Here is a 14,496-nt window from a genome sequence, read left to right on the forward strand (position 1 = left end):
TTGATGGGTAAGCCTATTAGCATATGGTGTCCTATAATGGGCTACCTGTTGGGCAGTCCACAGTGTCTGGTAAGCATGCCAGCAACACTGGAGTACCACAAGTAACAGTCCTGTCTCCTTTTCTCTTTACACTGCACACCTTGTGCTTCAAATAAGGTTGTGTCACTTGCAGAATTTCTCAGATGTTTCTGCATTAATGGGGTGTACTGGCAATGGGGAAGAGGCATTTTTCTTTTACCTTGGAATACCCGCTTTTTAATTGATCTAACCGTACTTACAAATTGACCACTGGAGGGCACTAAAGTTCTATGTATTTAAAATTGACTAAATGGAAAGTAGTGACTTAGGCAAATGGTTTAGATCATGCGTTATCCACTATAAGTATTCCAGTTTTTTTTTGTTTTTTTTTTGGGGGTTACTGGTATGGGTTTTTCAAATGCCACCACTGGATTTCAAATTCCACCACTGGATTTCTATGTGGTCCGGGGTAAGTGGAAATCTATGTTAATGTGAAAATATTCTAACACTTCACAATTGATTCAAGTAGGTGGGGAAAATGTGTAGTCTTGAACTCGTAAAGTGTCCTTGTACGGTATTTAGCATAACAGTCGCTATACGAAATACAAGTTGTTCCGACCAGCAGCTTTGGCACATTGCTTTTTCGTTTGTGAGTCAGATGAAATCGATTCCGTAGGGGAGTTCGGTTGAATCTTCTCTCTACTGTATTCGCCTGGATTGTTGTTTCCGCCCCCGTAATTCTTGGATTGTCGGCGCAGCACTCCTAAACTTAACCGTCATGATCGCTTTCAGATTTTCCGCAGGCGCGACTGTCTGCCGTTTGCTTTCTCTCGCTACTCCCTGCACTTCGGCTCGGCTCAACTCCACATCGGTGCGCATTGGTGTGAGTCCCCGAGTTGCTCTGGCTGACGAACGCGTGCACATCACAGTTAGTGGACTGAGTCCCTCGCAGGAGGTCACCCTAAGGGCTCTGGTGACAAGTGACGATGACACGCTGTTTGAATCTTGCGCTCAGTACGGAGCCTCCCAAGAGGGGGCGCTGGACCTGTCGAGAGATCACTCTCTAGGGGGATCCTACATCGGGATCGAAGAGATGGGGCTGCTGTGGAGCCTACTGCCTGCCTCCATGGAGCTGCCCCACCGCCGGCTTTTCCACAGAGACCCAATGAGAGGCCCACAGCTACTGGAGTTCTTTGTCCATGCCGGCTTGTCGAATCGTGGCAGCATTCCGGGGTCGGTGCTGGCAAGAAGCTGCTGCGAAAGGTGGTTTTGCAGTCCTGGAGTGACGAGGACACAGATCCGGGAGGGTCGTGTGCGGGGCAGCTTGTTTCTGCCACCCAGTGAGTTCAAGTGTGTCTCAAGGTTTACGTAGCAAATTGACAAGTGAAATGTTAACTAGAACCCTTTGTTATCCGAACACAAGAAACATTGCCTTAGAATAACTGGATATTATGGAAATAACTAAATTACTTCAGTGCATTATATTGACAATACAGTGGAAGTAGTGCTTAATGTTTGATGCAGAAGACACAATTACTTAGAGCTCATGTGTGGTATATTCAGTGGGAGGTTTATTTATTTAGCCAATACTGGTGTTTCATTCCAAGTGACTTACAAATCACTAGTGTACCATACACGTGTTTTCATGTCATTAAACTGAAGTACTGGTCATTAATCACTTTATAATTACAGTATGTGACAGGAGGCATGTTTACACTAGAAAACAATTTATGAATCACTCAAGATGAATTTAATATAGTTTAAAATACCATTGATATATTAAGACACCTGAAACTCATGTCCAGTTATCTCAGAATATTTCCTTTACATTTTAAGATATCAAATTCTTAGAAATCTCAAATGCATTTCAGGATTTCTCAAGTACATTTTCAGATATCTCAAAATAAATTCTTCTGCATTTCAAGATTTCTGAAATACGTTTTGAACAACAGTTGAAATATTCAACATCTCAAAGATTGTAAGGATTTACCAATTAAATTTTGTTCAAAGAGCTAAATTTTAGTTTGGATAACTTCTTTATTAGTTATTTTATACATACAATCAACAAAGAAAGTTTATGATGTAGTATTCGTAAGTAACAGCATATTTTATTAATATAGCCATGTCACAATTATTCAAGCCTATATAACATTGCTGTTTTTAAAATCTTCTGCTAGTTTTTATGGCCTAAAGTAGAGCTAAAACAAAATTAAGCTTTTGGGAATTCCATAATTAATCCTTAATTGGCTTCAACTTTGATGCCCATATAGGCCCCACCCATGAAGGTGTTGAAGGTGAGCTGCAATCATGGGTAAGAGTGAGGAGCTTTCACAAAAACTGAGAGAGAACCCGAAGGGCATCTGGTATAAGAAGATCTCCCAAAAATCGAACATTCCAAGAGGCACCACAGGGATCATTATAAAGAATTTTAAAAGTTATGGCACATCTGCAAACCTGCCTGGCTGAGGGAGAAAGCGCAAAATTTCATCAAGAGCCCTGAACAACTTAGTCAGAACAACTAAACCTCCCCCTCATATATCACTGCAAAACACCTACAGGATCACCAGATGAAAGCCAGGGCCAGTGATTTGGTGGAAACTATAATACAGTATAAGACAAGCACTGAATAAACAAGGAATTCATGGCCGCATTCCAAGATGCACTTCACTCTTGACCACAAAGAACATCAAAGGTTGACTAGAATATGCCAGGAGAAATTTGGATAGACCTGCATAGTTTTGGAAACAGTTTTATGAACTGAGAAAACTAAATTGGAAGATTCTGGATACATGGACGAGCGTTATGTCTGGTGTGAGAAAAGCCAGGCTTTTGAACAAAAGAGTACCATCATGGATATTGGCCATTGATGATGCAGATATGTTTTTCTGCTGCAGGAACTGGCAATTTTGACCATGTAGCCTACATCATAGACTCCCAGAAATACCTGGCCATTTTAAAAAGGAATGTGATGCCTTCTGTTCAGAAATTAAATCTCGACAATTGCACTTTTCAGGAAGACAATGGTCCCAAGCACTTGTCCAAGTTAACAAAAAGCTTGGTTGAGAAATAGATCCTGGAATGCCCTGGAGTGGCCTTCTCAGTCCCCAGATTTAAATCCCACTGAAAATTTTTGGTGGGATTTAAAGAAGGCAGTTGCAGAATGGAAGCCATCAAACATCAATGAGCTGGAGTCTTTTGCACGTGAAGAATGGGCAACAATTCCAACACAAAGGTGTAAGAAGCTTGTCAGCACTTACCAAAAACAGTTATTAGAACTTAGAAGTGCTAAAGGATGCTCCACAAAGTACAGAAGCTTTAGGCTGAACAATAGTGCACTTGCACATTTATGAAAAGAGTTACATTTTTCATTTGAACTCAAACCTACATTAATTTATGTTACAAAATAACCTTGGTTCGCATCACTGTAATACCTTATTAGGTGAGGGGATGAATATTTCTGATTGCAACTGTATCTCAAATTAACCTTGCTTGTATTTTAAGATACCATTTAAGAATATATCCAAATGCCTACAGACTTATTTTAAGACATCCTGAAATGCATTCGAGATATCTCAAAATGCACAGAAGCTTACTTTTGAGAGATTTTGAATTGCATTTCAAATATCTGAAAATGGACTGGAAGCTCTTTTGAGATATGTAAGGCAAACTGACTTAACGCTTAATATTTCAAAATGAATCTTAGATATCTTGAAATGCTGTTTGCTTTTTAAGATATCAGAAACTTGATTTAAGATTCTCAAAATGTTTCTTTACATTTTAAGATATCTGCAATAGATTTTTGAGATATTTCATTTCAAGATATCTAAAATACATTTCAAATATTTACTTACTGTAAAGTTTCCTATTCTTTCAGTCAGACTAAATGCCTGTTTTAAGATATCTTTGAGATATATGAAATAGATTTTATTTTAAGATATCTTACAATACCTTAGTCCATTTTCAGATATGCATAAGATTGCAATTTCTCAAGTTAATTTCAAGATACAGTATCAGAATGCTGACAGACAGTCCCATTGAAACCATAAGCAAATGTACATGGAGTCATTTTGAGATAATTTGATTTATTTCAGATGTCTCAGCATGCCTACAAACCTACTTTAAGGTATCCCGCCATCTACTTCTGGTGTCTCAAAATGCATGTGAGCTTAGTTCAAGATATCATGAACTGTATTTGAAATATACATTTGAACATATCTTGAAATGTATGTAAGCTATTTTAAAATGCATTTAACATATCTTAAAATAGATATGTTTTTGGTATCTGTAATTCTTTTTGAGATATCGTAATTATATTTCCAGATACTTTAACGTGCATTTTGAAGTTTCTCTAAATGTTACTTTAGCTTACCATTAGATCCAGATCGATTGTTATATTCATGACAATGATCATATTATTTTTTAATGTGCATCTGGATCAGTTAGATGAGGTATCATCTAATCCTTTTCAGATGGCAGTAGAAAACTCCACCTGAATGGACATTAGTTTTAAATAATAATACAAATGTTTGTTTAGCAACCGTCAATGGCAATTTCATGTATGTCCTATTGGGTTCAGGGGTTGCTCTTACATGCTGAACAAAGAATGAGGAGTGCTAGTTCAGTTTACCCTATTACATAGTTTTTGCACAATTCTAAGTGTTTGTCTGAGCTTGTCTTCTAGTAGGTCTTGACTTCTGTAGGTCAGATTTTATTTTTTTTTTTTTTACTGATCACTTCCCTGTTTTGAATGTTTCCATAACAGCACATTTACTGCAGTCAATGTGTGACCTGGTAAGCTGGAAATGGACTTTGATCATTTTGTAGCCTGGATATAACGTTTGAGTTTTGGTAGTATGTAACACTAATCCAGATCCAGGATAGTGTAAAAGTACTTAGCAAATCAGTAGTTTGGGCTGAGCAAGCACCCCAGTGAAATAAGGGGGGATTTCACCTAAACTTTTAAAGGTATCAGTGCTTGATGTTGGCAGTGCATTTAAAAGCAGATACAGTATAACCAGAATGGTGCAGGTGGCACAGTCCAGATCCCAGACCTGACCCAAGCCTGTTTGGAGTTGGCATGTTCTCCCATTGTCCAAGATGGTTTTCCTCCGATATCATCAAGTCTAGTATGTTGAGCTAATTGATAAAACTAAACTCAGTGAGTGCATGTGTGTGTGTGAGCTTGTATGAAGGGCTTAGTAGTGGGGTTAGTAGAGTCCTTATGTTTGGTGCTGCTGGGGTTTTCTCTAACTCCAGGAAGTTTAAAGGTAAATTGAGTTTGATAACACTGGTATGCAACAAAATCCCACTGCAGAAAAAATTGATGTAGTTTATGGATTTAGGTGAATTTCTCCACCTTTTCCCTAACATCTCCTTGAGATATCAGATTCAGTGAAAGCACAGTTTGGAAAAGATTGTTTGTTTTATGGTAAAAGTATTTTTAGTGCTTGGAATGTTATTTGAAGTATATTTTTGTTCTTAATGTTAGTGGAAAGAACCCAAAGTCGAGAATTTTTTTTCTGTTAATCAGTATTTTTTTTCCTCTCTTCTTATTCCTTCACAATATCTTGAAATGCATATTTAGAAAGTTAGAAAGATACCTTTTTGTTGTCTGGAAGAGTGAAAATTGTTGTTAAAATGCTTTTTACAGAAATATGCAAGGTTTGGTTGACCTATCCATTGTATTTATCAAGTGACAGGCAAGCAAACAGTAAAAAAAAATATATACACAAATAGTGTACCTGTATAACACAAATTTCTTGGCAATGCAAAGCTGGAAAACTAAGAGGAACTAGTTGAGCTGCTTCTCTTGTCCCGCTTAGCACTTGTGTGCAACATGTCTTCAAAAGTCCATTTCCTACATTCTTAGTTGGATTTTTTTTCCTCCAGATCATGAGAGCGGGCTATGATGAACGTGGAAAGAGGTTACACAAGGACATTGTTCAAATGAGAGCTGTTACACTGGAAAGTGGAGTGAGTTTATATTAGCAAACATCCACAGTGAAACACCTCATTAATATTATAAAAAAAAGTGTCTAGTGTTGTATTTGTATTTAGAACAATTACATATGAAATTTATAATTTTTTCAACTAAAAGAAATTCATTTGAAAAATATATTATTTTTTCTCTTAATTGTAAATTTTCATATGTCAAAAATTGGATGTAATACAATAATTCTTTTGCCAGATTTGGACCCCCATATATATAAAAAAAAACCCTAGACTTTTTGACAGGAGTGATTTTTTTTTGCAGCATAATGGATGGATGGGTAAAAAGCTGCAAACAAATTTGATCACACGCCATGCATTATGAGAATATCCAAATGATTTATCTAGAAAACATTAATTTCAGATGTAAAAATTATGTACTTAAATACAAAAAATGCATATTGAATGAGGTCCTTGCACAAGGAGATGTGATGTGTATCTCCTTCAGACTTAACTGGGAGCACAGTTAGCTGTTCTAGTAGACATTATATAAAGCAAGAGATGGAAAACAAAGCCAGCAGTTGTATTGTGTGTTAGCAGGGCAAGGATAAAAGACATGTGTCCTCTTGTTGAGCTTCCTGGATACATACTGGAAAACTCTAAGACAAAATGGTGTAAAAATTGGAGAGCTCTGGCAGCGATAAAATGCCTTTGTTTATTTATTATTTTAATAGGCAGTTAAACAGCTGAACACTGACTGACATTCTACAGTTTCTAACTGTAGATTAGCTCTTGTCAGGGAGCACTAATACACTATTAATGGACCTCAAAATGCCTTTTAAGAGTCCTGATACCTTGAGGTTTTTTTGTACCTTTCTTTTTTGGTCTATCATACACGTGGATTCACTATTTTCTTTCTTCTTTTCTCAGATGAAGGCCCCTTCCCTGGGGTGATAGACATGTATGACGATGATGGCGGACTGACAGAGCACAGAGCCAGTCTTTTGGCAAGCAGAGGGTTTGCCACTTTGGCACTGCCATATGTCCGCTTTGAGGACCTCCCAGAGTCGATTGCAGATGTCAGGTTTGAATACTTTGAACAAGCTGCAAGCTTACTGATTCATCACCCAAAGGTACAATTTTGTGGGTCCTGCAAGTGGGGCTTGCTCCTCTTGATTATTTCCTTTGCTCTTCTAAGGAGAGTTTGATTATTTGTTGTGGAATTCACTCATTCAGTGACACCATATTTTTAAATGTAGAAAGGTAGAGATTTTAGCTTTCTACAATGACTCTTCTAGACATGTTACTATGTAAGTGTCTGCAGATGATTTGAGCTGTCATTAAATAAAATAAGAAGTGTCTGACTTAATTCACTATACTTAGAAAAGAATAGCTTTACAAGTTATCAGTAAGTTACTTCTTATAGCTTGATAGCATCCAATGCTCCTGATTATTTAATTCTGAAATGTTCTGAAAGTTACTTTGTCAGTGTGCTTATTCATTAGTCATCTAAAGTTTACTGCCTGTTTTATTCAATAGAGACATATAATAGATCCAGAAAATCTTTAGCCCCCTTCACGTTCTTCACATTCTGTTATGTTGAAGCTTTGTTATAAAATCATTGAAATTCATTTTGTCAAATCTTATCCACAACAAGCAACACTCAATACCCCAAAAAGACAAACTGAAAGCAGGGATTTAGAAATTGATCCAGATTTATTAAAAATAAAAAAATGAAATATCCAATTAACACAATACTTTGTGGAAGCCTCTTTGTCAGCGATTCCATCCTAAAGTCTTCTTGGTGTGATGTGACAAGCTTCACAAATTTGGATTTGGAGATTTTTTCCCATTCTTATCTGCAGATCCTCTCAAGCTTTATCAGGTTGAATAGAGACTGTCAATACAGTTATTTCCTCCAGAGATGTTTGATAGGGTTCAAGTCAAGGATGTAGATGGGCAACTCAATGATATTTCCAGGGTTGTCTCTAAGCTAGTCCTCTGTTGTCATGACTTTGTGCTTAGGTTCATTATTCTGTTGGAAGTTGTATCTTTGACCATGTCTGAGTTTCAGAGCACTCTAGAGCAGATTTTCCTTAAGGACATCTCTGTACTTTGCTCTGTTCAGCTTTCCCTCCCTAGTCTCCCAGTCCGTGCCGCTAAAAAAGAACACCACACTATGACTGATGCTGCCAACACCATGCTTCACTATTGGAATGATATTGCCCTGCTGATAAGTGCTGCCTGGTTTCCTATAGGCATGGTGCTAATCTTGGTTTCATCAGATCCGAGAATCTTGAATCTCATAGACTGGGGGTCCTTCAGGTGCTTTTTTGCAGACCCCAAGTGGGCTTCCATATGTCTCTTAGTGAGAAGAGGCTTCAATTTGGCCTCTCTGCAATGAAACTCAGGTCAGTGGAGTGTTGCAGTGATGGTTGTCCTTTTGGAAGTTTCTCCCATCTCCACACAGGTTTTCTCCAGAATGACCATCAAGATCTTATTACATCTCCCTTGACTGCAAAATTTGGCCACATGGCCAGCTCTAGAAAGAGTTGTGGTTGTTCCAAGCATCTTCCATTTAAAAATTATGAAGTCCACTTTGCTCTGGGGAACCTTCAACCCTGCAGAATGTTTTGCTGTCTTCCCATGATCTGTACCTCAACATAGTCCCGCCTCAGAACTCTGCAGGTAATTCCTTTAATCTCATATCTTGGTTTATGCCAAACTGTGGGACCTCCTTTAGACAGGTCTGTGACTTTCCTATTCAGCACAATCAATTCAATTGACCATAAGTGGACTCCAAATATCTCAATGATGGTGAAGAGAATGGGCTGCATGCAAGCTAAATTTCTAGGATCATAGCAAAGGGTCTGAATACTCAATGATATATTTCAGCATTTTTATTTTTAAGAAATTTACAGAAGTTCCAAAAATCATGTTTTTGCTTTGTGATTCTTTTTTATTCAATGTTGCTTGATAATGGAATATTTTGAATTTAAACAATTTTATCATAATGGCCATAGCATAACATTGTGAAAAAGTGAACCTGAATACTCTTATGAATCCACTGTGTGCTATTTTATGGTGCATACTATCACAGAGCACTTTAAAAAGCACAGAAGAATACAATTTAAGGTAACAAAATTACAAGCATTGCATTGGTGCACATCAGACCCTGCAAATGCCTGTTGTTGAGCCAGTTTCAGCTTTTGAACCATTTTTTGCTTTATTTCTTTTCTTGGGATCATTGCTTCATGTTTACTTATGCATTTTGACCATAATTTTCATGTGATCGTTGTTTTTACTTTTGGCATAATTTTGACTACATCACAACCCACTCAGTTTAGTGTTGTTTTTGACCAGTTGGTGCAGTGACATTTTCCTTTTTGTCAAGTTTACATGTTCTTCTGCCACATTTCTCATATTTCTACCTTGCTACTGTCATGCCTTTGGTGGCACATATGCTTGCATGTTTGACAAAAAGGGAAATTACAGGAATACTGATGCATGACATAGATATGATATTTCTCTCCATTACGTTTTATGGTCGCTTGGCTCTTTATTCAGGTTTATATCCTCTGCAACACATTGCTGGTCAGGTGCCTAGCAGCTGTGATCAAACCTATCTAACACATGTCAAGTGTGTCATGTCCCAGCTTGTATTCTGGCCCTTTCTGTATCCACACTGTTTCTCAGCTGCCTTCCATTTAGTTCAATGCACTTGTTCCAGTCTTCAAGTCCATGCATAGCTCTGCTTCTTAACTTCCCCTGGTCTCTTTGCTCTCTTTACTTACTGTTCCTATTCACTCCTTATGAGCAGAAAATGTATATTTGCAACTTCTTGTTCCAAAGCTGTGGAATATGCTTTCCATGACCATCCAAGGTGCTATTTTCCTCCTGATGTCTCCTTAATACCCACATCTTCACAAAGCACATGAAGATTTTTGAAGATTTATGTCTCTATTTCCCATTGTTTTTTTCAGGCAGTGCCAACCCGGTCCACATTTAACAAACTTTGCTTTTGTTATGTTGCTGTTCTGACACCACAAGTGTTATAGGGAATCTTTTAAATAAAGGAATGGAAGAAGAGGCGTTAGCCAGAAAAACAAGCAAAGATTTTTAGCCAGGAAAGTCAATTAACCACTATTGTCAAGCCAAGATCAAAAACCTTGGCTGCGTTGTCCCTGTCCTCTAGCGAACCTTGGGGGAACAACGTACCTTCTGTCCCCCTGGAGACAATGGCGCCACTCGTGGCCCGGCCGACAGCAGTTGTAACACCGGCGCTGTCCTCCTGGTTGCTTCCCTCTGCGGGACCAGAAACACCTGGGGAACTCTGTTAGTGTCACCTCCGCCCCTTTTCCTGCTAAGGAAGCCTTCTCTCCATTATGTCGGGAGACCCACCTTTTCTTTTGGTGATCTCCCGCTTGATCTGGGGCTTGTGCTCAGCCTGAGGCTCCCTATGGAAAGAAGAGAGCCTCTTTGCCATCTGCACACCCGTTACCTTCAGCTTACCAGGAGCCGGCGTCATTAGCACCGCCTCGCTCCGATGAACAGCACTATTCAGCTGCACCAGCACGATCAACGCTTCCCCCGGGCCTCCTGTCACCTGCGTTACCCCGCTCGCAAGACCGGTTGGGACCTGGAGAGTTGCCCCGGAAAGCCACGTCACACACATGCCCCGGGCTGTTTGCTCTGTTCCCCAACCATTCGGTCATTGTGCCACAATCCTCTGTCGGGCACACGGTGCTTTGACACCCGCTACTTATTATTTGCGGTGCCGGTTCGCACTGTGTCCCTTTATGCTCTACGACACGGGTCAGACTCACGTGCACTCCCGCATCGATCACCTCAGGAGCTTCTCGGCCCAGCCACTGCACGAAGTCCTTCAGACCCTTCAATGGGGCTGCGGCCGTCGCTCCCAAGTCCTCCACACGTTCCTTCAGCTGTTGTAAGTCCTGTAAGAAACGGCATAGGGGCTCGAGGTATTCCATGAGACCCCATAAGTCCATACAGTTAATGTTTACGGCCGGCTGTATTTTCGCTTCCGCGTTTTGCTTACCCTCCGGCCGGGAACCAATGAGCACGTTCCTCCCCGGCAAGTGTTCAGCTGAAGAGCGCAAAGGCTCTTGGGTCTTGCAGTCCTTCAAGGGCTGGTTGGCCGTTGCTGGCCGACTGCCTCCCTCCTCTCCTACTGCGACGGAGGGCCGTCCAGTCATTTCACGCTCCTCGAGGGCTTTCTTATTCCTCGGCGCTGTTTTGCTCGCCTTCTTCTCCCATTCCAGGAGGCTCGGGTCCGTCGGGGAATGTACGACCTCATCTACGGAATCCATTTGACCTTCTCCGTCCCGGCATCCACAGCGCGGTCACGCGGTTGTTGTCCTCGAATGGAGTCGTCGCTGGCCGACACCCAGCCCGATTTGCCTTCTGGGAATCGCGGCCATCTTGCCGAGATATGAGGCAGGCATCCGACGCACCGCTTGCTTTCTGGAAGTGGGCTTCTGCAAAATATGAGACAAAACTGCCCGATACTTCGGGCGTTTTCTTGGAACCTACCTCCAGACTCGGCAGCGGTGTTCCCCATCTACTTGGGGAGTCCGGCGCGCTCGATGGCTGACCGCGCTCCTGCTTTTGGGCCACTCAAGCTCATTCAGCTTTTACTATTGCCCGGTCCTCCTCGCTCCTAGTCAGACAATGAATTTAAACAGAGGTGTGAGTTTCGTTGGTTCTAATGTTTAAGTGCTTTCTGTCTCCCACTTTCTTTCTCTCTTTTACACACACATACATACACATGTCCATAGTTGCAAACACCATCTCTGCGTAATGTCTCAGGATAGCTCCAAGATTTATTAAAGTGTCTCTCTCTTCCAGATAAATGTGGTCCCAACAAAATTTTCATTTAAAAAATACCACTGCCAAAATATGCTGGATGTTCTTGTCTTAAATATCCAACCATTTTCCGTGACTGCTGCCTTATACACTACAGAGTTGCCAAGATTCATTCAGAAGAGTACCTGACATTTGAACCAGCTCTGGATGTGATGCCAGTTTGTCATGGGGCTCAGATACACACTCACTGATATTGGGATGGAAACTCACCAATTTATAAAACTGCATGTTTTAGACTGTCCCTGTTTTACAACTTAATATGCCATAAATAATAAGAATGTAGAAACTCATGTTAACTTTAGTATTTTTTCTTTTTTGTGTCTCACTTTCATTTTTCTTACTTTATGAGACTCAAATCAATCTTTAGAAGTATTTGGTTTTGAAATGGTCATCATTTCATACATAAAATTAATCACATATATAACAAATATTAAATGTTTATGTGTTGCTTAGTAATTTTTTTTTTTTCAGGTGTTGAATTCTGGCGTGGCAGCAATTGGAACTGGCAAAGGTGGTGAGCTGGCCTTAGCCATGGTCACATTTCTCCCCCAGGTGGTGGCTGCGATTAGCATATCTGGCTGTCATGCTGTTACTGGAGGAGAGCTGAGATACCAAGGTCACATCTTACCAGGAGTTGGCTACACAGCTAGTCGTATCCGACTACTTCCCTCTGGGATACTGGATCTGTCAGAAACCTTGAATGATCCCTGTGATCAGGTGTACCAGAGTAGTCGCATCCCCATTGAAACAGCAGATGGACATTTCTTGTTTGTGGTAGGAGAAGATGACAAGAGGTGGAAGAGCCCATTGTATGCTGCTGCTGCAGTCCACATATTGGACCTTCATGCACGCAACAACTATCAAGTACTAACTTACCCAGGAGCTGGGCATCGCATTGATCCTCCTTGGTGCCCTTTTGCTCACACAGTCCTGGATCCAATGCTTGGAATTCCAGTAATGGAAGGAGGGCAATCCGCTCCACACAGTTATGCCCAGGCTCACTCCTGGAAACAGATCCTGGAATTTCTTCATTGCCACTTGGTGGCAAAACAATCTTGAGACAAATGTCCAAAATTAGTGACCCTAAAATTAAGGGATAAAAGCATAAGTGGACTTTAAAACTAGGCTGATTCATGTGATGAAGAGTTTTGGGAGTTTTGTAAGTGAAGGAAAGTGTCAGTATCAGTAATAAATACAGTTTCCTGCCCTGTTTATATGCATTTTAACACCTGCTGTTTTGTTATTTGACTGCTGTTATCTGGGCCTGGAGGATAGAAGTAATTTGAGATGCTGGTGTCCAATTCTATTTTATTTATTTTTTGTAGTAAATGGAGGTTGATGTAATTTGAACATGTTTACAACAATAATGCGCTAACAGTGAATTATTAAACCATAGAACATTTATACACATAAACACCCACTGAAACAGAAAGGATCTCAGTGATTAGACAAATCATGGCAATATAAGGTCTTTAAATATTATCAATGAGATAATGGACGATGAAGGAAATGAAAACAAAAAGTACTATTAGTTGCATTCCTGGAGATAATAAATCTCCGAGGTGACCAAAAGTTGCTATTAACCATCAAAAGTTACAGTTCCATTTGACGGGCCACCTCGCTTCTGTGGTTTCCACAATATCACAGACAGACAGACAGACAGACAGACAGACAGACAGACAGATAGATAGATAGATAGATAGATAGATAGATAGATAGATAGATAGACAGATAGATAGATAGATAGATAGATAGATACTTTATTAATCCCAAGGGGAAATTCACATACTCCAGCAGCAGCATACTGATAAAAAACAATATTAAATTAAAGAGTGATAAAAATGCAGACAAAAGGTAAAACAGACAATATGTTATTGTATAATGTTAACGTTTACCCCCCTGGGTGGAATTGAAGAGTCGCATAGTGTGGGGGAGGAACAATCTCCTCAGTCTATCAGTGGAGCAGGACAGTGACAAAAGTCTTTCACTGAAGCTACTCCTCTGTCTGGAGATGACACTGTTCAGTAGATGCAGTGGATTCTTCATGATTGACAGGAGCTTACTTAGTGCCCGTTGCTCTGCCACAGATGTTAAACTGTCCAGCTTCATTCCTACAACAGAGCCTGCCTTCCTAACAAGATTGTCCAGGTGTGAGGCGTCCTTCATCTTTATGCTGCCTCCCCAGCACACCACCGCGTAGAAGAGAGCACTCGCCACAACCATCTGGTAGAACATCTGCAGCATCTTATTGCAGATGTTGAAGGACGATAACCTTCTAAGGAAGTATAGTCGGCTCTGACCTTTCTTACGCAGAGCATCAGTATTGGCAGTCCAGTCCAATTTATCATCCAGCTGCATTCCCAGGTATTTTTAGGTCTGCACCCTCTGTGCACAGTCTCCTCTGATGATCACGGGGTCCATGAGGGGCCTGGGCCTCCTAAAATCCACCACCAGTTCCTTGGTCTTGCTGGTGTTCAGGTTTGAGTCGCACCATTTAACAAAGTCTTTGATTAGCTTCCTATACTCCTCCTCCTGCCCACTCCTGATGCAGCCCACAATAGCAGTGTCATCAGCGAACTTTTGCACGTGGCAGGACTCCGAGTTGTATTGGAAGTCTGATGTATATAGGCTGAACAGGACTGGAGAAAGTACAGTCCCTTGCGG

General features: G+C 40.5%; 1 protein-coding gene across 1 annotated transcript; it reads left to right on the forward strand.

Annotated features, from left to right (window-relative positions):
• The first annotated feature begins 559 nt into the window (after positions 1 to 559).
• On the forward strand, positions 560 to 13,058 carry LOC120518619 (acyl-coenzyme A thioesterase 1-like). Its single transcript, XM_039741498.1, has 3 exons — positions 560 to 1,358; positions 6,877 to 7,079; positions 12,304 to 13,058. Exons 1-3 carry the CDS (start codon positions 797 to 799, stop codon positions 12,889 to 12,891), a joined length of 1,353 nt encoding a protein of 450 aa, XP_039597432.1. The 5' UTR covers positions 560 to 796; the 3' UTR covers positions 12,892 to 13,058.
• Positions 13,059 to 14,496: the final 1,438 nt, after the last annotated feature.

The sequence above is a fragment of the Polypterus senegalus genome, chromosome 18 (genome assembly GCF_016835505.1).
Source record: "Polypterus senegalus isolate Bchr_013 chromosome 18, ASM1683550v1, whole genome shotgun sequence".
In the NCBI taxonomy this organism is placed as follows: domain Eukaryota; kingdom Metazoa; phylum Chordata; class Cladistia; order Polypteriformes; family Polypteridae; genus Polypterus; species Polypterus senegalus.

Bases quoted from the DNA above. Each gene is read 5' to 3' on its own strand.
- LOC120518619 (XM_039741498.1), top strand. From the start codon at position 797: ATGATCGCTTTCAGATTTTCCGCAGGCGCGACTGTCTGCCGTTTGCTT. The intron at 1,359-6,876 runs GTGAGTTCAAGT...TTCTTTTCTCAG, and splicing joins CAGCTTGTTTCTGCCACCCA to ATGAAGGCCCCTTCCCTGGG. The intron at 7,080-12,303 runs GTACAATTTTGT...TTTTTTTTTCAG, and splicing joins TACTGATTCATCACCCAAAG to GTGTTGAATTCTGGCGTGGC.